Source organism: Prinia subflava, chromosome 5 (genome assembly GCF_021018805.1).
Source record: "Prinia subflava isolate CZ2003 ecotype Zambia chromosome 5, Cam_Psub_1.2, whole genome shotgun sequence".
Taxonomy (NCBI): domain Eukaryota; kingdom Metazoa; phylum Chordata; class Aves; order Passeriformes; family Cisticolidae; genus Prinia; species Prinia subflava.
Genome location: NC_086251.1, coordinates 27,066,926 through 27,090,157, shown reverse-complemented (window position 1 = coordinate 27,090,157; position 23,232 = coordinate 27,066,926). Strand labels below are relative to the sequence as shown.

General features: G+C 39.8%; 1 protein-coding gene across 1 annotated transcript; it reads left to right on the top strand.

Moving 5' to 3' along the window:
- The first annotated feature begins 307 nt into the window (after window positions 1-307).
- On the top strand, window positions 308-21,993 carry LOC134551236 (cytosolic phospholipase A2 epsilon-like). The gene is made up of 21 exons (XM_063398592.1): window positions 308-1,018; window positions 1,309-1,392; window positions 3,284-3,356; window positions 4,174-4,310; window positions 5,109-5,240; window positions 8,141-8,181; window positions 8,876-8,918; window positions 9,229-9,292; window positions 10,514-10,680; window positions 10,816-10,908; window positions 11,265-11,302; window positions 12,465-12,600; window positions 13,990-14,129; window positions 15,133-15,355; window positions 15,980-16,094; window positions 17,073-17,210; window positions 17,681-17,788; window positions 18,247-18,438; window positions 18,964-19,130; window positions 20,019-20,199; window positions 21,331-21,993. Exons 1-21 carry the CDS (start codon window positions 992-994, stop codon window positions 21,567-21,569), a joined length of 2,538 nt encoding a protein of 845 aa, XP_063254662.1. The 5' UTR covers window positions 308-991; the 3' UTR covers window positions 21,570-21,993.
- The last annotated feature ends 1,239 nt before the right edge of the window (window positions 21,994-23,232 follow it).

Genomic DNA, 23,232 nt, shown 5'->3' with positions numbered 1-23,232 from the left:
GCTGCTTTTAAAGAGGGTTTTCATTCTGACTTAGAAATTTGAGAATTCTAAAAAAATAAAGAGTTTTGAAAAAAAACCTTATTTCAACTGCAATTTTTTATCATTGAGTAACACCTATTTTTAGTGATTTTAATAATTTTTAATGCAATAGCTGGCTTCTGTACTATTTTTGTATTTTTGTAATAGTACTTGATCCTTTTGTTTTTATGTGTTGAGTGCTGTTACAGAAAAAATAATGGGAAATTATAATAAAATTAAAAAGAGATTAGACTTGACCATTTTAACAGGGATATTTAAAGACTGTCAAAAAATAGTGTGTAGTTATTTATGTTAAAGCTTATAAAGTTCTAACATATTTAACTGAAAGCAGCACTTTAGATAAAAACATTTCAATAGCAAAAGCTCCTGCTGGCTCTGCTGACCCCTTAACATCCTCTATGCAACCAAATAAGAGAGAAGCAAAGCTACAGGGTGTTTTCTTTAACTATTTGCCAGTGCCTGTGAGATCCAGCCTCCACTTCATGACTGTATTTTGTAGTAAAATTGGTGAAAATCCTTGCTGTTGTACATCTGACTGGAGAAGCTGGTGGGGGCTGGAACTGCCCCAGGAGATCCATCTGTGTGTAGTTATTCCTATGGTGGTGGATAATGACTGGACTCTGGGATTAGCCTGTGATAAAATGCTTGACCCATCTCCTTTTTTCCCTAAATCACTGTGGTGTTGGAAAAAAAAAAGAAAAAAAAGAAAAAAAGAAAAAAGAAAAAAGAAAAAAAAAGAAAAAAAAAAAAAAAGACAAGTCTTCATGTGGCACAGAACAAGTGCATCATTTGTGCTTTTGAAATCAGTGGGAGGTGGAGCCATGAGTCAATCTATACAACTCTTCTTCCTGGCCACAGCTGGTGGGAGAATACTGTGGTCCAGGAGCACCTACCAGCTGGGAGACACAGACTGGAGCCTTACAGCGGTGCCTTTTATGAAAAAAAGATACTCATGGGATCATCAGCCTATTCACCTTTGGTAAGAGAATATCAGCGGTGGGGCAGAAGAATCTGTTTGGCTGTCTTGGTTGAGGTTCATCAAAAGCAAATGCTTGGGGAATTTTGATACTTAAATGTCAAATGTGTCTACAGTAGACAGATTTATTAGTAAAAACAGCAGGTGGATGGTCCTGGTGAGATGCATATATCCCATCATGCAGAGGAGAAATGGGGAAATGGGTCTCCTGCCATAGTGAATCTGAGTAGAAACTGAAAATGACTGACTGCTGGGTTTCATCACTGGCCCCTCTCTTGGCTTTTTGTCCCCAGGATCGGTTCATCCGAGCAAACCCACACAGGAAGATTGGAACTGGGAGGAGGAATCATGAAAGACCACACAGTGCTGAAAATGAGGTACTGTGTAGAAGGCAGCTTCTGGATTGCAAGGAGAGAGCTGCAGGGCATAAAGGATGGCTGTGTTACCTGCAGTCTTCTGTCAGTGTTTCCAGTCTCTCCCCAGCTTAACTGTTTTTGTGAGAAGTGACATTTATTAACAGTTAGTTAAGGGAGTATTTCCTTCTTCTGTGAGTGTGCTGTCTAGAGTGCTAAGCATTCACTGTGACTTAGGGGCTGTGAAGATGATGAACTTGTGGTTTAAATGCTATGCAAAGAACTGGGAGAGCTGGATTTTGGTCTTGGTTTACTGTGGTATCATTATATGATGATAGTCATACCTCATAACAACCAAGACTTAGTCCTTAAATTGTTTTTCCTTTACTTTATGGAGGCAGATCTGCAAATAAAATGGCTTACTCCCATGTCTGACACTTTTCTGAACACTGATTTTTATGAAGATGAATTGGTTTTGGAAAGTACTGAATATGGTACATACTAGATATGTTACAAATTATTCTGTTTCATGACCAATAGTTGGTTGAAAAGATATTTAATAACTTGGAAAATGAAAATAGTATGATATGTTTTCTGCTCCTGAGTTTTCTTAATGGGTTCTCCAGCTGTATTCAGTACAAAAGTATGAAGATCTGGGAGAGCAGTGAATTCACTAACTGCTAGCACTATGGAATAATAATTGTGTTTGTGTCAGTATAATTGCTTAGTACTTAAGCCACCTCATGAATAAATTTTCTCCAAACTCATGGATATGGGTGGTAGTAAATTTGAGGATGAAAAATTAATCCTCTATATTTGAGATGAAATGTTGAGCTTTCAGCAATTTAGATCATGTGCTTCTTTCATTCTCCATCTCCAGAAACACTGCTGCCAAAAATTATGCTGAGGTTGATGAGCTTCTTTCAGACCTTCCGGTTGTGTTCAATCAACACTTTCTGAGAGAGAAGTGTTGAGCTGAGAATCTTTCCAGTAGGCTGTAAATCACATTTGTCTTGGTGGCTTATTGCTATCTAGATGTTTAGTCTGCTTCTGTCAGAACACAGTGTATCAAAATAAGAGGTACACAAGGAGGACCTAAGCAGGCAGTTTCTCAGAAATCATGATTCTTTGGAGATTTAAGTGCAGCTTTTAATTTAATTAATGGAGCTATTGCTTCTGCATGTAGTTTTTTGCTCTTGACGTTCTTCAACACTGTAGCCTTGTTTGTCCTATAACCAAGTGTAGGGTTGTGTGTAGCTGTGATAAGGAGTGGAGGGAGAGCAGAACAAATGGAGAGTTCTGGTGCCTTCCTTCAAGCTATTTCCCTGCAGAGCCCTACACTACGGGTTGTCAATATTGCTCTGCCTCATGGCTTCTCCTGGGTCATCAGTCAGGTCAGCCTTGGTTTGTCCTGGTTAAGCCAAGACGTTCTGAACCACCTGTTTGTGGTTTTGTGCCTTTTTTTTTTTTTTTTGTATATGTGCATTTACATACAATCACAGCTTTTCCTGCTTATTTGTGTTTAATTGCGTAGTCTAACACACTGCCAATTTTACTTTGTGTTCTCATCTTTCCATTTTCTTACATTGTTCAGAGCTTTAGTGATTCCTGCTTTCTTCAGTTCTGGTTCTTTAATAACCCCCTGGTTTATATACATGTATCAGTTCTGTTTGCTGTGTTAATGAGGTTTCATTTTGATTAATATAGACCCTAACTATGAATGACAGGTTATCTTCACTCAATTTCAAATCACAAGAAAGTATTTCTTCTCAGAAAATGTCTCAAATAGATAAAATTAAATTCACTGCATTAAAATGACAGAATGGCCTTTGTGGTGTTATAGGATAAGCTCTGTTATGTATATCTGAGTTAATTGCTTGTTAATAGTTAAGATATCTTTCTCATTGTTCTGCAGCCAGAAGTGCCTCAGTTGCGCTGGCTTTCTGTAAAAATTATAGGCATGAGAAATCTCCACAAAGCAGATCTGTGTAAGTATCACTGATGGCGTGTTTATAACTCTGCAAGACAACTGCTGTCACCTGATTTTAATGCTCTTGGACACCTATTGCTTGGATTACAGTAATATTTTGGGGCGAGGGGGGTGAGTGGGTGAAGAAGTTGTATTTATTTTCATTTTCATTTAAATTCAAAATAATTTAGAAAACATTTAAAATCAGAAAGGAAATAGACTAAATAATTCTCTGTTGGAGAAGTTGTCCTTCCCTTTACCAGCTATTCTGTGGTATTTCCCTTTCTCCCAACTCTTCAGTGCCCCTTTTTCCAGGGTGTCCAATTCCCTTTTGAAATGAACATCTTTGTGAAAGATACAGGAAAAATCAGTAGTCGCTTTGGATTTTGCTGTGCTTGTGTCTTCACTGTTCTGTCAGTGTGGATGACTTGTGCATTACAAATAGATGAAAATCCCCCAAACTAAAATTTCCTTTTAATTTTAAAAAGTGCCATTTCAAGAAGTGAAGTTGTATATGAGTTTTTTTGGAAACTGGCAAATATTGGAAAATAGGAGTTAAAAAATCACAAGAGCCACAGTACTTAGTTCAGTACTGTTGAAATGAAATACTTTGGCTCTTGTTGTCATATAGAATTAGTGGTTTAAAATTGACTTTGTTTGAAACTGATATAAATCTAAATAGAAAAGTTCAATAAGCCTAAACCCAGAATATTTTCCTTTGGGTCTAATGAAATATCTAGGACTTCTCAGAGGTTAATCTTTTCTTTCCCTGACTGGGCAAATCAAATAATAACAAAGTACTGCTGTACTAATTGTGCAATTTGTTGTTAACACAGGGAGCCAATCTGATTGCTATGTCAAGCTGTGGCTGCCAACAGCTTCATGTCAGGAAGCCCAGACAAGGACTGTACACAACTGCAGAAACCCTGTCTGGAATGAGACCTTCCACTTCATGATACAGAGTGAAGTAAAGGTGGGATCTGCGACAGTGAGCAGGTGCTTTCTAAAGGGGGCATCCTCACCTGCTGTGGGAAGATTCTTTGTGAGAGGCTTGAGTCTCACACAGATCTTGGACTCATTTAACCTGACTGAAAGAAATATTTCAATCTCAGAAGGTTGTGGAATATCTGAAATAACGTTGAATGCTTGTTTGTGTCCCAGAGCAGTTGTAAAAAGCTGTCAAAGTGTTTATAGAGTTAGCAGAAATGGGTGAGCAGTCAGTGTGAAAGCGATGCAAAGTCCAAACTGGATCAGTTTCTCATAGTTTACTAGTGCTACATCTTCTCATGCTTCTAAGGGTAACCTGAGCCCTGAGGAGGTGCCAGGTGAATTGCTATAATTCAAATCTTGTTGAGAGTCTGGTAGTGTGCTTTAGGTTCCATTTTAAAGGGCTAAAAGTTTCACCTTTATTATTACTTTCTGATGAAATGCCAAAATTTCTCAAGGTAGTAATTTTGAATCCACAAACAAGCTGAGAAATAGTGTGTGTAACCTCTGCTCTGTCTGATGCATGTTACCATCATACATGTCACTTATGTTTCCTCTTCTTTTGGAGCTATTTTTGGTTGCCAAATCTGATGATTTATTTCTTCTAGGGTTAGTCCCTGACTCTGCTGTCTGAGCCACTTGGGCTGTGAGCTGAGCTCCATGCTGTCACAGGAGTCTGTCCATGTGGACGTGGGGGCGGAATGCTGGCTCCTGCTGGACCTTCCTTTTGGGCTCAGTAGTCCCAGAATATGTCATTTATATCCTTCTCTACCTCTCTCCTCAGAACATCCTGGAGCTGACAGTCTGTGATGAGGATACTTTTACACCAGATGACCATCTGATGACTGTTCGCTTTGATGTGGCTAAAATCCAACCTGGAGAAAAAGTTCGCCTGAATTTTGAGTTGAATCCAGAGGTGAGTGGCTAGAGAAAATAATACTCTTGATTAGAATTTACTCTCAAGTTACTACCTCTATTGAACATTAAATTGGTTCTCACACACAAAGACTTTGTTAAAAAGGATATTACTAAAAAAGTTGAATGCTTGGGTTTTAGAGAGGGGTCACAAACATCCCCTTTTGTGACTGGAATAAGATGCAAAATATTTCTTGTATTCCTAATTTTTATCTTTTTAAAATTTATTTTCAGAAATGTATTTTGAAAAGTCAGCAGGAAAAAGAGTCAAAAATTAAGAAGCTGATGGTTAGAGGGTCTCATCACTCTTGTAGGAGATTGACAGAGCAGGAGTGGGAACAAACCTTTCCCCCTTTCCAGACAATTGTCCTCACCCTTTGGCCAGTAGCTCAATGGGGCTATCTCCTCTCAGCCTCATTGTGAATTTTGGCCAGTTCTTTCAGATAATGTGCTTGCTAAATGAAGCATTTCATTCTTGTGATAATCTCTTAGGGTTTTTTTTCCTCCTCTACTAAACAATTTCAGAAAAAAATCTCAGCAAGTCTGTTTATGCTCCTTTGTTACAGGCTTAAAAATTTTAGAGGGGCTGAGCCAGCACAGAGGGGGCAGGCCTTGATGAATGAGAATATCATCAGGATTTTATTTTTTCTTCTAAGTTAGCATATGACCTAAGAGTTTTATTTGCTGCACGTGTCTCAAAAATATTGTGTTTGGTTGTATTAAAGAGGAGATAAAGATTATCTTGTGAAACACTGAGTAGATGAAATTGCTGAGAGGAGAGGTGGAGAAATCACACTCATCTTTAGAGAGAGCAGAATGTGTACTCAGGTTACTTTCTGCATAATGTAACACCTTCTCTGTTTGGAGGGTGTAGTAACCTCCTTCAGGTCTTTTTACACTTCTGCCAAGGGCTTCAGTTTATGGTTCCCAGGAATTGGTGTGCTCCATTTTATGTCTAAACCACTGTGTCAGTCAGGCTCTTTAGAAAACACTCCTGCCTGTTTTTTATATTACTATTTCTTTGGAGAGTGACTCTTTTAGAAGACCAATCCTTCCTGAGGGCTGCTTCCTAAACCTGTTTCAGCTGGCTACAGCCTTCCTCAGAAAAAGCCTCATGTGTCTGAGATAATTCCAGGTGTGATTCAAGCCCTGAGTTTGCTCTGAGGCATGTGCAGAGCTTTGTTAGCCCATTAGCAAGGTGGAAGTGGTGGAGGTCAGACCGGGTGAGCTGTCTCGGGAGCATCCTGGTCAAGCTGCTCTTCTTCAGTTTGTGACCAATCTGGAACCCGTGAGGCATCACAGATTATCATCTGTACATGGATTTTTATTTTTTTGAAAGTGACTTAGTGATGTGACAGGCTGGGCAATTTTAATAACAGGCTGTAGTGCCACCTCTGCCCATAATGATTTCTTTCCTTGCCAAGGTATCTCAGGAGGGCTGAGGAGGTCAGATGGGTAATGCCGGAGCAGCAGGGTTGCTGTGCTGTCCCTCTTGCTCTCTGTGGCCTAACAAGTGTGTCCATTGTATGCTCTGGGTTTTTCACCCACAAATATGTGAGTGGGGCTTAATAGAAATGTAATTTGTTTGAGTGCAAAACAGCATAGGAAGGATGGGAACATAAGGCAACCACAATTAGGCAGATGCTATGAGCCAGGTTCTTCTGAACCTTGTTTCTACTGTTCTTTGGTCAAAGTTGTAATAGATCATCAGTTAGTTTGGATAGTACAGTCTGGGCACAATCAGATGTTTGATACGGTCTATCTTGCATCCGTGTAAGGTGACTGCTTTCTAAAATCTGTGCCTCAGCCTTCTATTACAAACCACTGTAATTCTCATGAAATAGAGACTTTGGGAGAAATCAGCAAGCAGAGCCACCTGCTTCTACATGATGTGCCAGAGATGCAGCTGTCAGAGAAGCCATCAGAAATGTCTCTTTACTGATGTGAACTAGTAAATACAAAATTGCTCTTCACTTTTACTGTGAAGATGATTTTCCCATGGCAGCTGCATAGTCAGATTTGACATGTTTTTCACATCATTTCACAACATTAAAGGTATGATGTGCAGCTGGACAGAAGTGATATTTGTCAGTAAATGTTAGTTATTCCAAATATGAATTAAAAAGTGTCACCATCACTTGTCAGAAGGAGATTTATATCACTGTTAACTAGTGTTTTCCTCCCTGTGGGTGATCCAGAAGGTCTCTCTGATAGACCTTTTTTTTTAGTGTGGTATTTCCTGGATTGGCTGTATCCCATAGAGCAGCAAATGGCTGAAGTATATACAGTTATTTGGTCTCTTTTATATTGTTGGTGTGCTACTCTGTTGCTCTTTCATTCTTATACCTTTCTTGTCTCTTTTCCTCTTGATTTGTCTCTCCTGAGCTCTTTCCCTGATTCCCCTTCAGAGCTTCAGTCTTCTCTCCTCTTCCCTTCACCCTGGCAGTTTTTATTTTCCAAGCTGGTCCCTTCTCCCACCCTTTTTTATGTTTAATGACTTTACTCTGCAGATTGTTTTGTTTTAACCAAGGTATATTCCCTATTTATTCACTGTACTAGGTGTATTCATTCTTAAGTATGTTCTACATCATTCACCTGCTATTCTTCCCTTTTCAGAATTGACTGACCCATGTCTTATCCTACCACTAAATTAATAATAGGACCCTTGCTCCCCATTCTGTGATACTTAATCTTTTCTTTCTCTTGATGGGACAACTGGTTTGTAAACAGTAGAGCAGTGGAGAGGTGAAATCAAAGTGTGGCCACCAGAAAACTGTATCCATTCATATTATGATGTAGAGGGTGTGGGAATAGAGAGAGAGTTATAAATAAATTGTCAGAGTTGTGTCAGAGGAAAACATTTTTTCATTCATAAATTAAGAAAAAAATCCTATTTTTCAGAATCAGGAAGAACTAGAAGTGGAATTTCTACTGGAAAACATGTAAGTAAAACCTGAATTATCAGCAATTGACAGAGAGACGGGAACCCTGATTCGTGATCAGAATTAATTTTTTACTGCGTGCTACAAATATTTATATATCATTCTAGGAAGGCTAGTAATATTTTACTACAATGATTAGGTTAAACGTCACACAAACAAACTTATACATTTTACAACATCTCTTGCTTGCAGAGATTGTTTCAATCTTTTGTAATCTTCAAAGCTGTGTTTGTTCATGCCAAGGCATCTTGGTTATCAAACTGACTGTGCTAATTAAATCCACATCCTATGTCCACACTAAATATTGTAGAGTTTGTAATCAGAAAACTGCATTTTAGAGAGAGTGGTAATGCAACACTGGGGAGGTGGCTCCCAGAACCTGTGTTCAGATACCCCACCTCAGCATCTTCCCCATTGTTGCTTTTCTCTCCTGAATCTGAGTGACAGTCTCACTTACTATTTATAGCTGAGAATGGGTGTTTATTTTCTGATTCAGCCTAAGGAGAGATGATACTCAGCAGGAGAGATAAGGTATGAGATGTGATCTGGCAAAGTCTGTAAGACAGAGGGGAAAGATAGAAGTGCTGATGGTACTTGCTAGCTGGAAAAACTGAGCTCAGAGACCTATTTGCTTTTGAATATTTATTGCTTAAATACCCACTTTTAAATAAACCTTTTTGGTTTTGCTTTTCAGACCAGGTGTATCTGAGAAGATCATTACTAACGGCGTACTAGTGGTAATTTTTTTTTTATGCCAATCTTATGGTAGGGCAGAACTGAAGGATGTGGTTGGAAGGAAGAGAGAAAAATTTCTTGTGCTAACTGTTGGGGACTGAATGGTATTTTAAATGACAAATCCCCAGTTATTTTGGCTTCCTTAACCACAGTATTGCTTGCAAAATTTATTCAAGATACTCAGTTTCTACAAATTCTTTAGATCCACAGACCATCATGGCCAAGCATTGTGTTTCTACAGGACCCCTAGAACTTCAGTGAGAATCCTGAACTGTTTCTGTGACCAGTGGTTTTATTGCTTCTCTCTTCCAGTCTCGTGAAGTTTCCTGTTTGGAAGTACATGTGAATGAAACAAAAATGAAGAGTTCTTACAAAAGTGAGGTTACTGGTTTAAGTTGTTTGTTGCTGCTTTTTTGTGCTATGGGGAATGCAGCTGAATCTAGATAAATATTTGGTCTGTTTTAGTCTCTGTTTGCATGGGTATAGCTGCTTGGGTATTTCCTGAATTACCTACCTGTTAATAGTGAGAATCCTCAGAAGAAGATGTGACTGTGTAGCTTAAGGGAAACTGTGGAGGGGGCTAAGAGACTTGGAAACATCACTGAAATACCTTTATTTTCTGGTGAAAACAAAGTAAAAGAAAGGAGACACAACTCTCAGGAGGAGAAAGACTTCAGTGAAAGCTCAGGGGATGTCAATGCTACTAGAGGCATTCACAAGTGTAACACATACTCTCTGCCACTTGGCAGGGTGTCACAAATGGTTTAGGTCACTTCACTGGCAAAGGTATCAGCAAATGTAGGTTTAATATAAATTTGTAAAAGTGTGACAAAGTTTGATGGCAAGATTCACTCTATTACTACATGCATGAAGCATGCAAAGAAAAATCAGATTAGAATCAATCTAGAATTATTTATGTGGAGACCAGGGATGCCAAAGGATAAAGAGGGAAAAGGAAAGGGTGCCAGGAGTGAAGATCCTCACACTGAGTCGTGAATTTCAGAGTGGACCCTCTTGCCAAGCTTAGCCTCAGACTTGATTGTTTGTCTAAAGGATTCAGCAGTACTTAATCATCCCATAATTTAGCATTTACAAAGCAATTCAATGGGATTTACTATGAGCAGAACAATAAGTAACTTAATTATGAATGTAGGATAGTAACATTTATCCTATACCTGCTATGGAGTATTCAAATCAATTCACACATGCTTTCACACACAGGATTATGCACAAAGGTGCCTGCTAAAAAACCCCTCAAGGTCTGTGCAGTACTCACAACAGATGGCTTTGCATTTCTGAGTGGATGAAGGGTTGGGCCTCGAGGAGTCAGGGATGTCAGCCCCGACTCTGCCATCAGCTCTTGGCATCAGTTCTCTGAGTATTGCAGACTTGAGAGCTGGTCAGTCCTGAGCCCCTGCAGTCCTGGGGAACTCAAAGGGTCAGGTTCTGCTCACTGGTCACAGGGGAGGAAAACGTGGTCCAAATTAACCTTTGTTAAGCCTGCAGCACTAAGGCTGAAATGTCACTTGGGGCACTTTTATTTGCTAATTTCAGGACTAACATCTCCCTGCCTCTCCCATTTGCTTCTTGTTCTTAGGGAGAGATTTCACGTTCACAATGAAAGGATCCTATGAAGAAACCCAGGATATTTCCATAGGTCCTCACTCCAGACCAGGAAGCAGTGAAACCACCAGGTTCCACTACATCAAGCACAGTCAACCCAGACTGCTCATGACTCTGCCAAAGGAGCATTTTTTCTGTTGTGTATGTTCTGGGTGGTGATAACACCTAATCTGAATTTTGGGAGAAGAATCATGAGTTAACCTTTATCTGGTATTTCTGTGTCTAAAGTTTATAAATAATATTCTCCTTATCACATTTTCCCCCTCTTTAAATCAGCCTGGTTCAGGTAGGAGGGAAATGGATGTAAGTAGTCCCCTGGCTGTGCCTCTCCATTCTCTGGACTTGGGAAAGAAAGTGACAGTGATGAGAGTGAGTATCCCTTGACAGTATTTGGAATTCTTTCAATAAGGTAAACTTTATATATATGATATCTGGTCACATATTGATTTTGTTACTAAGAATGCATTAGCGAGTTATTTGTATGCTTATCTCTGCATACACTTAGAAATGTAACTATGGATTGGGGGGAAATAGAATCGTCAGAATTTCTGGCTGCTTTAAAAGGAGTTAAAAACAGGATGAGGACTGTGTGCTGAAGGCCTGAGAAGAGACCAAAAAATTGTTGTTAGAGTGTATATGTGAATAATTGCTAACACTGTAAAACCTGCTTTTAGAAAATTTCAATTCTATTTAAAATTTATGGTGCTTTCATTCTTGGTTTTCAGGAGGAAAGTTATGAGGTGTCTGTGAATGAGGAAAATAGGTAAATCTTTTTTTGCTTTTGAATGATTTTTAAGGCTATCTCCTCTCCTTTCATAGTATCATATGATAGTTAGATAAAAGGAAGCTATATCTTAAGGTAATTTATTTCAAAACAGGAAATAAAGATGACTAAAATATGGGAAATGGTTAATAAAATGCTTTAAAAATTTTAAAGCTTTTAATTTAGTTGGTACGTATTTAGAATAGGATAGATGGTAGGTAGTTATAGGGTATAAACCATCACAATGTTTTTTCTAATGTTGATCCTTTGTAATTTTGATCCCTAAGCATCCTTCTCTTTTGTAACCTTTACCTGTAATACATATATATTTATGTGTACCAAATTTCTAACATGTCTAACACCTTTATGCATTTACAAGATCTCTACAGGTAATTTTTCAATGAAACACATGGACAGTAATTTATTTGAGTGGCTTGTCGAGATTTTCTGAAGGGCAACATTACCCCCTGTTGATGAGTTAGCTCCATTACAAGCCTTAGTTGCAGGTGAATGATAAATCAGAAGGTTTAACTGAATAATATTCAGAGAAGAGACTGAGAGGTTTTGGTGTTTGGTTTTTTCTTCCCCCCTCTGGAAAAAAACCTCTGAAAGTGGCACCCTGTGAAAATACAGGTTATAGAATGAATCATGTACATGAAATTTATGTTAATGTACAGAAGGGAAAAATTTAAGAGACATCTTCTGACTCAAACAGGCCACAAATTCTTTGCAGAGCTAAGCTCAACTCGGTATTAGGGTTCTTTTAACTAAAATGTGTTAAGTAATTACTTAGGCCTTCTTTGTGCTTCAGGAAACACATGCATAGCAAGAAAATGTGAATACATGTCCAAACACCAGAGTTCAATGTGAAACAGCTTGAATTCAGTTTGTTTCCTTGTTTTAAATAAGCAGAATATTTTATTTATTTAACTTCCTTATGATTGTGTGAAATTGTTCAGGACATAATTCTGGTCTCAAATGGACACAAGAAGGCACAAATATAGGACGTAGGATATCCATATACCTGCTTTCATTTGTGTAAGGGGAACTTCACATACATAGAAGTATAATTTCTTTAAACTGGTTTATTTTTGTTGATTTTGCTGAATGTCTCCAGCTGAAATGTCTCCTGGTAACAGCTTGTACTGTTTTTATGTTCTAGTCGCAAGAATTTAGATTTGCGGTTGGGGTTTGATCTGTGCGCAGAGGAGCAGGATTTCATCTGTAAAAGGAAGAAGGTGGTTGCTGCTGCTCTGAAAAATATCCTTCACCTAGATGAAGACCTGCAGGAGGATGAGGTGTGTGGGACAGCATCCTGGGAACTTGGAGTGATATGACCCACTTTGAGAGAAGTGGATGTGGTGTACTTGCCTGACTGCCCATATCGCTCTTCCACATATTCTAGACTAAATGGTATAGGCCAGATGGTCACGTGCACCTAAGACCATATCCAAGTTTTTGGCACAGAGGATGAAAGAGGAGCTGTCTGGAGGCCAGTTATGGCTCCTTTATTCTCTGCCAACCTCTGTCCTCACTCAGGGGCGTGCAAAGGCTGTGTTTGCTGACATGCTGGTGTGTATAACCAAGCCTGGTGATATTTGATTGCTTAGACTGAGACTGTTTCTCCTCTTTGGCATCTATTCTCTGCTCCCACAGGGAAGGCTGCAACTCTCCCATAGGATACTGGTACAGTAGCATCTGTCTTGGGTGTTTTTTGGTGTTACTTCTGGCTTGCTCCTCTGCTGGGGATCCCTGAACTCAGAGGTAGCTGCTCTGTTACTGGAGGACAATAATCTGTTATGGGGCTGTGGTGCTTGGAGCAAGAGTGTGGGACAATGTGCCTGTGGGGTATTTCCTCCATTGCTCTGTTCCCAACTCCCAGCACACCCAACCCTTTATGCTGTGTGCAGGACAGCGTTTTTCAACGAAGCTAAAGTGCCCATCAACTTAAATAACAGAATAGGACTTGTTATTATTAACTGAAAATAAAAGGGGTTTTGAACCAAATTAATAAAAAAACCCACAAACCCACAAGTAGATGGCAAAATACAGTGAAGACAAGATTAAAGGTAATGGCATCATATGTTCCTAAAACAGAATATTTGTTGTATCAGTTTTTACTGTACAGAAAAGGGAGGATTGATAACAGCATTGATGCATCTCTGAAGAAAGTAAAACCAGACGACATATAGCAGTGATATCAGGGAAGATAGAGTTAATCTGGGTTGAAAAGAGGGTGTTAAATAAATCTGTAAGGCTAGACACTATCTAACTGGGGAATAGCAAATGTTGTATATACACATAGAGGAAGAAAAAAATTACAAAGGCAGGTTTTGTTCTGCTCTTCTGACCTTAGTTATACTCAGAGCTTTAAAATGTATTTTGAGGGAAAGAGTTGAGGAAAAATGAAATACATTGAGAAAATCTGAAAATATATTTTCCCATACAATAACTGTACTTAAAGCTCCTGACTTTCCAAAGCACCACTGATCAGGAAAATGCTTTCAGCACACACTAAATGCCACCAAAGTTTACACAACTCAAACAAACACCTAGCCACTGCCATGAAGAGGGTGAATTAATCAAAGCCCTCCTGAGTCAGGTGCTGCTGTTTACTGTTTTCTGCATGGCCATGACTCCTGTGTGTCTTCTGGTGCTGGTGACTCTGTTCCTCTCTGTGTGTTGAGCAGGTGCCGGTGGTGGCAGTGGTGACCGCGGCAGGGGGAGTGCGGTCCATGACAGCCCTGTCTGGCAGTCTGCTGGCCCTCCAGGAGCTGGGGGTTTTGGACTGTGTGTCATACATCAGTGGTTTGTCTGCCACAACATGGTAAGGAGAGCGGGGCTAGGACTTGCCATTAGTGCTAGCAAAGTGATAACCTGGTGAACAATTTTGCCTTATGGATGAATTTACTCAGCTTGATGCTGGCACTTTGCTTCCTTTTGGACTTATTTCATGGGACCACTCAGTGCTCCTAAAAGAAACAAACCTAATGGGAATTACAGAATTTTTGTAACTGCACTGAAGTGTTTACAGAAACAAAAAGAAAAGAGCACAAGCTGGGAGGGTTTGCCTGTAACTTGTTATCTTGTTGCACACAACACTTCAAAGTCCTTTTGTAATATTTGTCTGGCTCAACTCTTACACATCTCCAAAAAGCAGACTTTGAAATAAAAGCCCTGAGAAACACAGTGTCATCCATGCACTCGGTGGTGATTGCCTTGCACAAACTAGGAGGGGTTGAGGGGTTTAAAACATTTTGCCTCTGAAGGGCTGCTCTAAAAGTACGTGAGGCAATTAGAACAAGTGGGGTGGGGATGAGAGGGGATGGCTGGGATCTGCTTGAGCTCTGGGAGCTGGCAGCTCAGGCTGGCCCTTATGTGTGCCAGGATCTGAGGTGACCCAGCTGTTGCACACCCAAGGAGGGGCTCTCCCACTTGCCAGGGCAATAGTCGCTGCTGAACTCCAGCCTAACATTTCACCCAGGGTCTCTCAGGTCCACCTGAGGGAACTGGCCTCAGACAGAAGAATTGGCTTGGACCATCAAAGGATAATTCTAGCAAAAGCTTGAGTTAAGTTACCAGTGTTGCTTTGTTACTCTTTGATTCTGAAAAACAAACAAGCTGGGATGATTTTAAATGTATTTGTGCAGAAAAAAAGGAAAAAGATCATTATACAGTGTAAATACTACCTCAGCTTTGAAATGCTCTTCCAAGTAAAAGTCGGAGGGCAAGAACCTCCTGTAGCCTGAAATAAAACACTTAAGTGTGTTATAAGCCCAATGAATTGTCATGTGCCCTGTGATGAACCACAGTACCTTTCTTTTATCCAGGACCATGTCAAAATTATATGAAGATGCAAACTGGTCACAAAAGGATCTCAGTGGGCCAGTTGATAGTATCAGGAAACATGTGATCAAGAGCAAGCTGCACTGTTTCTCTTTGGATCATATGAAATACTATGAAAATAAGCTTTGTGAGAGAAAGCAAGAGGGGCACAAGGTGTCCTTTACAGATTTATGGGGACTCTTCATTGATTGCATGCTACATAATCAGGTATTTTATATTCTTTCTCTCTTTATTTCAGAGGATTTCTAACTTCTCATGTCTAAGGTGGATTCAGTTAGAAAAAAGGCTCCTAAAACACCTGAAGGACTTATCCTTTGGCTTTTTAGAATAAAAGTAACAAAGTTACTAAAAGTGAGCATCTAGAGGAGATGTCTGAGCTTGTAAAATTTTCAGATGTTAAGGAAACTGCTTTTCCATCTTTAATGTCATCATTTCAGGTGATCATTCCAACATACAGAGGAGAGAAGGCTCTGACAGAGCTAAGTTCAGGCATAGCAATGTATACCCATAAGCTGTAGTGAAGGGAATGGGTCCAGGTTGACTAAATATCTTTCTTTCCTTAAAGCAAGTCATATCCCAGTGACTGTGAAGACAAGTTTCTTGCATTTTTGTCCTGTCCCCCTTGCCAAAACTCCTATAAGCACAATGTCTTGGTGAAAGCTCATGGCAGATAACACATGAACTCACTTGTGTGGCCAAAAGTCTAAAGTACACAGAACAAAACCTGCTGAGGTTTAGCAGATACTTCATTGATAGCTCATGCTTAGATACTGCGGTAAGTCCATGCATCATGTTCATCTTTTTACAATGACTTTTGTTCTTTGTAAACAGGAAAGTACTCACAAACTCTCAGATCAGCAACTAGCAGTAAATCAGGGGCAGAATCCACTCCCCATATACCTATCCCTCAATGTCAAGGATGACTTTAGCACTTTGGATTTTAAAGGTATAGTTTATCATATTACCCTCTTATACCCCTGCAGAGTTTCCTTTTAAGGCTGATTGAATGCCAAAACCTTTTACTGTAAGTCCAAGCCAATAAATCTTTAAAATAATTTCTTTTCCCCTATCTTCATATCTGTTTTCTGATTTGGATGAAAAACATGCATCCTGATACTATGGAAGGGAGATACCTGTGCTGTAAACACTGCTTGGTGGGAGGGTGGAGATGCTTTTTGCTGGTAGCCTTGAGAGCCACTTCTGCTGCTCTTTTCTCTCTCGTCCCACCTGCCTCCCACAGCCCCTTTTGGCTGCTGCTCTTCTGCTGGGGCAGCACGAGTCCAAGAGAGCTGTGAAGAGTGGGGAGGAGGAGGGAGAAGGTGGGGAGGGGTGAGAGCAGGAGTCATCCCCCAGCAGCTGGAGAGGGATGTGAGGAGGGGCACTGCTCTGTGCCCTGATCAGTGATCCTGATCACGATTCCCACAGTGTTTCCAGCCCAAACTAAGCAGGAAGTCCTGCAACTGAACCTGGTCATCTACTCCTGGGCACAATTGCAGTCCCAGTGCACCCAGCCAAGGTTTCCGTGTGAGGAGGGGGTTTGGTCAGAGTTTTTTATCCTCAAGGCAGTGATTATAAAGAGTCTTAAGAATGAATGGTAGCTGATGTCACTGCTGACTCAGAGGAACTCAAAATGCCACATTGTGTGCAGGGCCTTAGCAGTCAGCGGACTTTCAGCCCCAGGTCTTGCTTCTTAGTGCAGAAATGAACCTGAATCCCAAGCTGAATGGATTTTGGCAGAGGAGATGAATTCAGCTTTTGCATTCATGTGTGTAGAAGGGCACCAGTTTGTTTCAAAACATGGTGGTTTGAGCTGTCTGTCACCACCATGGTGAAGGCCTTGTTCTTCCAGCTTCTGATTCTCTAAGCTGATTTTTACCTGTGTCCAGGTGGTTGCAATAAACCAAATTTGATGCCTTATTTGCAGAGTGGGTGGAGTTCACACCTTATGAGGTTGGTCTGCTGAAATATGGGGCCTTTGTTCGTTCAGAGGATTTTGGCAGTGAGTTCTTCATGGGTCGCCGGATGAAGAAGATCCCAGAATCCCACATCTGCTTCTTGGAAGGTAATTCACTTTCTCAAGAAAACATCACCGTAAGAACTGGCTACACAGATGTGGTCTGCAAGTTGCAGTATTAGTACACCAGAGAATGTATCTATGCAATTTCAATCTCAAATGAAGCAGCCAAAAGTGACAAAAGAGGAAGCTAGGTTTTGAGACAAATGTGGCTAATTTGCTCAATGTCTTGCTGAATGACCTAAACAGAGCACACAAATGCACACACACACAAACGGATCATCTGAAGTATTTAAACTCACAGCCTGACTTTTATAGACAGCCAAGTTCTGAAAATGGCCTGGTCGTAAGCCAGACATTGTGTGAAATGGTGCGGCATTTGATATTTATAGGAAAATTCATAACATTTCATAACTAACAAAGAAAGTGGATTCAGGTATGTTGATATAGCTGTGCTCCAAAAATTCAAATTAATAATACTAAGATGCCTTTTTTTTTTTTTTCTTTTAACTTTCAAGGTACATGGAGCAATATATTTTCCCAGAGTTTTATGGATGCTGTCTACCTGTCAGGTCATTCAGAACACTTCTGGCACAGATGGACTCGGGATACTGAGCATGACATTGGTTAGTTCTTTAGATTACTTTTCTCTTGCATCTGTATTTTCTTCACACCTCTCTGAAATGTGAAACATGACATTTGGTAAAGGGTTTGTTTTTGTGTCCTATTTCTGGCTTATGGGACACCAAGCCCTTGAGAATGAAGGAAAAGCAGGAGACCAAACAGTTGTGCTATAAAACAGGAAAAAACATTGTGCTGCTCATCGTGCTGCTCACTGTGCAAGATCCCTGGGGAGTTTTGTTAGTCATGAGAAGGTTACCAGAGCCCTTTGGGGAGGGAGAGGCCAGACAGGGAAGAACAGGGTGATGGTGTGACACTGAAACCCACTGCCCAGCACACTCTGCATGTACACGGGTGCTCTCAGTCACAGGTGGGGCTGGGAGCCATGGTGCTTTTGTTGTTATTATCATCAGAGAAACACCCTGACCAAATGCAGACACATACCCTCTTGTTCATTCTACAGAGAGCCATCCTGCTCTGCCCAAGAAGCCTCATGAACAGGCAACCTGCTTATCCATTCCCAAGGGTCACCTTTCCAAAACTCTTCGAGAAATGATGACCGGGCGGCCAGTGGTGTCAACTTACCATAATTTCCTGAAGGGTTTGCAGCTACATAACAAATACTTGGAGAATGAGAGCTTTTGCATGTGGAAAGGTAATTGGAAATTGTTTTAGTTATTTCTTTGAAGGAGATTTGAATGCTGATACTTGCCAAGGACAAATATTTGATAAGTTTTATCATAAAGGCAAATTTTGATTAATATTATTTGATTGACACATCTGTAGAATGGGTTTTGCCAAGCCCTAGATCATTTACTCCTGGACTCCTTCCTAACTTGGAGAAAGCACAGCATGTTTCTTGAATTCTCATCTTCCTGGGAGAAGCCATCAAAGAGTGACTTGAAGTTTGCGAGGAAGTTAAATAGCCACAAATTTACACATGTTGAAAAATAAGAGTAATTTATCACTTTGGATGAAGCTGTCTCAGAACTGCTCTCTCTTACTGATCTCAAAGTTGAGCTCTAGATACCAAAATTGCGTCAAAGACAAATACTTAATGGTGGGCTTTGTGTCAGCGATGAGTATACATCAACAGTCTTTTCTTCTCTTTTATGCTGATTTGGAAAAAAAAGGGGACTTGACCCTGCAGTAAATAATAATAAAAGTTTTGGCTTTTCAGACACAGTGCTGGATTCTTCTCCCAACCAGCTGAATGAAATGGGTGACTACCTCAAGCTGATAGATACAGCTTTCTTCATCAACACCAGCTGCCCACCCATTCTGAGGCCAGAGAGAAAAGTGGATGTCATTCTCCATTTAAATTACAGTGGAGGGTCACAGACTCTGGTGATGTTTTGAAGCAGTGATTCTTTATCTGTATGATTCCAGCAGCTGAATTACCACCACAGCTTCCTCTGTCTCTCTCTCTCTCTTTTTTTTTTTCCTCCCTCTACAAAAATGGTCTGATTTTTATTAAATTAAATGACCATATCAGTAGTACTGTTCACAGCTGTGACCATAATGTCACAGTTGTAAATAGTACAATTGATATGATCATTTATCAGAGCCTTTATCAGGGCTGTTTTCAGTGTCTTTTTGGCACATGAGCACAGACATACAGAAGATGTCCTATTCTATGTATCTGTCATCCTGATAACAAGTTCCTCAATAGTTAAATAACTTTTACAGTGTAATTAATACACAGTACATGATTTTGAATTTTTTGGAATGAAATGTTTTGCTTTTCCGTTTGACTCAGTGTTGGCATGAGTTTTAGTCCAGGTTATTTTTTTCTGCATTTGAAGAAACCTTGAGGGGCTTATGTGATTGAAATTAGTGTAATTTATTTGTAAGAGGACACGAAGACACAGACAGTTAGGGTCACAGAATGCAAATATTTAAGAACCTGTGATCTGAGAAGCCACATGTAATCAAAGTTTCCTTATCCAAATCCTCTACTGTGCTCATTAGATCACAAAAATGACCCGAATGTTATATAAATATCAGTAAATAGCAATCCTGCTTTAAAAATATAAAGTGTTAGCAAATCAACCAAATTTCTGTTACCCAGGATATATTAAAATCAGGATGGTGTGTTTGTTCCAGTGCAAAGTTACCATTATTTATAAACATATGAATCAATCTCAGAGTGTCTACTGCAGAAAAATATTATGGGGTTTGGTGGTCTTACTTCAAGCTCTCTTTGTGTTGCATCTCTCCTCTCTGTTGAGCCAGCCACTGGACCTGTTCTCAGAGTACTGTTTGGAGCATGGGATCCCATTCCCCAGCACGGAGCTGAGCCAGGAGGACCGGGAACACCTGAAGGAATGCTATGTGTTTGAGGACAGCTTAGAGGCACCAATCTTGGCCTATTTTCCACTGGTGTGTGATACCTTCCAAAAATACAAGGCACCGAGTAAGTTGACAGCAGTAATCATTTTTTGAGATTGTCTCATCCAGCTGATCCATTGAGTTTGTTCCTCTTCCATAACAAGACACTGGCAAGCTTCTGAGTTGACTAAGTTATTATATTCTCAGCTCAGGTGTGGCATATGCAGTATTGGCCAGATAATCAGGGATTGTAATCAAGGGATTTAAAAATAAAAGCATGAGTAGCTGTACCTTGAGGGAAACCCCCTCTTGCACTTGAAACAGGTCATGTAACTTTGATAATAAAGAAAAGGACACAGCTACTAAGTTATATCCACTGGTAGCTTGTCACCTAACAGTCTCATGAAGAGATATAATGTTTACTTGGTTAACAAAGCTAGAATTCTCCTATTACTTTTTTTTACATGAAAAAATTGATAATAGAAAGTGCTAAAAACATGTAATGAAGCAAAAAAGGCTTTGCCAGGGTAAGAAGCTGCTTTGATACCTATAATTTCTGAAATGTTGCCAGATTGTTTCTTTTAGTTCCACAATAGAAGAAATGTTTGTTTCACTAGAAAAAAAACATACTTGGCAAATTCTGTTTCAGTTTACAAATGCTTTTACATGCATCAACTCCAATTTTTTATTGCTAATTTTCTATGATCCAGGAAACTTTCCTCAAAAAATGAACAAAAATCCGTGAACCAGCTTATTGAAAAAGACTTTGTGCCATTTATTACCTTATTTGTTCTGCTGCATGTGCTTAAAATCTCAGCCACCTGACAGGGAGGATTCCCAATCCAGGAGCCATCTGGTGTAATTTTCTACCAGCTGGTAGATAAGGAGCTGTCATCTCAGAACTCAACTCAGAAGTTAAACATACAAAATTCCAAATCTGAAAAAAATTAAATATTCTGATGCAAACCCTTAATTTAGAGGGGAAAACATTTTGCATGGAAATGTTTTTCTGTTGATCAAGTCTGGACTGTAGCCAAGCAGCAAACTAGTGGATTTTATTAGTGCAGCTGACATAGTTACTGTATAGCAATTAAATCTTGAACCATTTTCAGGAGATAATTCATCTTTTTGTATCTGTATTTGTTACATGTGTTTTGCATTGCCTGGTGGCAGTTTTCCACCTCAGTATCTCTGCTGTGCTTTGCTCTGGTTCCAGATGTGGAGCGCAGTCCCGCAGAGATGGAGCAGGGAAGAGTGGACGTGTCCAGCTGTGCTGCTCCCTACGGCACCGGCCTGCTTACCTACACTGAAGAGAACTTCAACAAGCTGCTTAACCTGTGCAGCTACAACATCCTGAACAATAAACACTTGATTCTCCAGGCTCTGCGGACTGCCGTGGAGCGAAAGAAGCAACTGAAAAACCATTCACCGCCTAATTCGAGTAAACACTCCTGAAGTGTATTGTGAAAAATCTCATCAGAAGGAGAGGGTTTTGATAATGGATTAATAAATGTTCACCTTCTGCAAGCTCACAGATGTTTGTGATGGCAACAGAATTGTGATACCAACTCCTTTGATTTCTGCAACAGTGAGATGGTTGGTGTGTAGCTGCTGCTACAGTTTTATTCCCCCTGCCATCCCAATAATGGACAGGGTAGTGTTCACGAGATTCTCATACTTCTCTTAGAAAACCAGTTTCTAAAGAAAGTATATTTAACTAATCATTCTAGATCTTATTTTCTTACTGTTGTATGCAAAAATATACATGCAGAGTAATAACTACTGTTCAAATACTAAGTAGCCATGGATAATCTTATTAAAAATAAGAATTTTATAGTTGAAGTCATTGAAGTATGGGCATTTTATTAAGCTTTATGGACTCAGCTCAGCTATTGATTTCTTCTGGGAAAAAATTACTCTTGCTTTTGATACCAAGAAATCAAATATTGAGTGAACAATGGGTTTTTTAATAACCTTTGAGGAAAGATGAAAGAAAAGCTGTCACTTCAACTGTGGAAGATGAAAAATGGAAGGAAACTCTGCTTTCAAGAGTTCAGATGACTGGAACGGTAACTGAGGAGATAATATTATACATTGTAACCTCTAAGACAGTCCTTTTCTGTGCATCAGTTCATTTAACAGGAGATAACACCAGCAGTGTCTGTCAAGCTTTGCTGCAGAATGAATCAAACCAGTAAGTCTCCCTTCATAAGAGGAAACTGTTGGCAGTAACCTTTTCATCTCCTTTTCATGGATCTGAAGTGGTCAAGTGCAACAACTTTCCTTTACCTCAGTTACTGATACATCTTGGTTTCACTAGCCCTCTTATGCAGAAAGCCAGTTTTTCACCTTCTTTCCTTGTCATTGGTTAGGATAATTTGATGTTATGTGTCACCAGTAAGACTGCAGTAGTTTTCTGTGAGTAAAGAAGAAAAGAAAGATATCACTCTGATAGCTCAGTTATTCTCATGAGTTTATTTTTAAACAATATTGAAATGGGGCTTTAAAAACGTGATTCATTTCTTTGGCAAAGTATCTCTTAAAAATTTAAAAGATTTTCAAGTTTTATTATTGGAGCTCCAGGAAAAATGAATATAAGCAGTTCAGTGTGTGCCTGGTGCATTCCACCCACTGGTTTTTGGTGGTTGCAACACTTGGCGCTGGGCCTTCAGCTTTACTCACCCAAGGTGTGGTGATGATGTGTGCTTTTGGCAGCTGGGCTGGAAAATTAGGATGAGCTGAGGAAAGGGAGTCCCTTTTCAGAAGTCTGGGCCTCTTTAGCAAGCCACTGAAAAATCTTAGGTTGCCTACATGGTCTGGCTTAGCAGCTCAGTATCTTCACTTAAGTCAGACAGATGCTGGTGTTTGTGTTAGGATCTGGCTCCAAGCATCTAACACTGCATGAGACCAATATTTTAGCTGGGAGAGCCAAGCTTAATGGTCTTGCCTTGATGACTTGTGAGTTTTCTCCAAAGTGGACTCATTTTGTTTCTTGTTTGGGGAAGGAAAGGCTTCTATTAAAGACCATTGATGATGTTCACATTACAGAAATACTTCAGAATCTTGCCTGTGATGTGATGGTGAAAGGCAGAATAAAAGGACGGGGGAAGAGACATTT

Bases quoted from the DNA above. Each gene is read 5' to 3' on its own strand.
- LOC134551236 (XM_063398592.1), top strand. From the start codon at position 992: ATGGGATCATCAGCCTATTCACCTTTG. The intron at 5,241-8,140 runs GTGAGTGGCTAG...CCTATTTTTCAG, and splicing joins ATTTTGAGTTGAATCCAGAG to AATCAGGAAGAACTAGAAGT. The intron at 15,356-15,979 runs GTATTTTATATT...CTTTGTAAACAG, and splicing joins ATTGCATGCTACATAATCAG to GAAAGTACTCACAAACTCTC.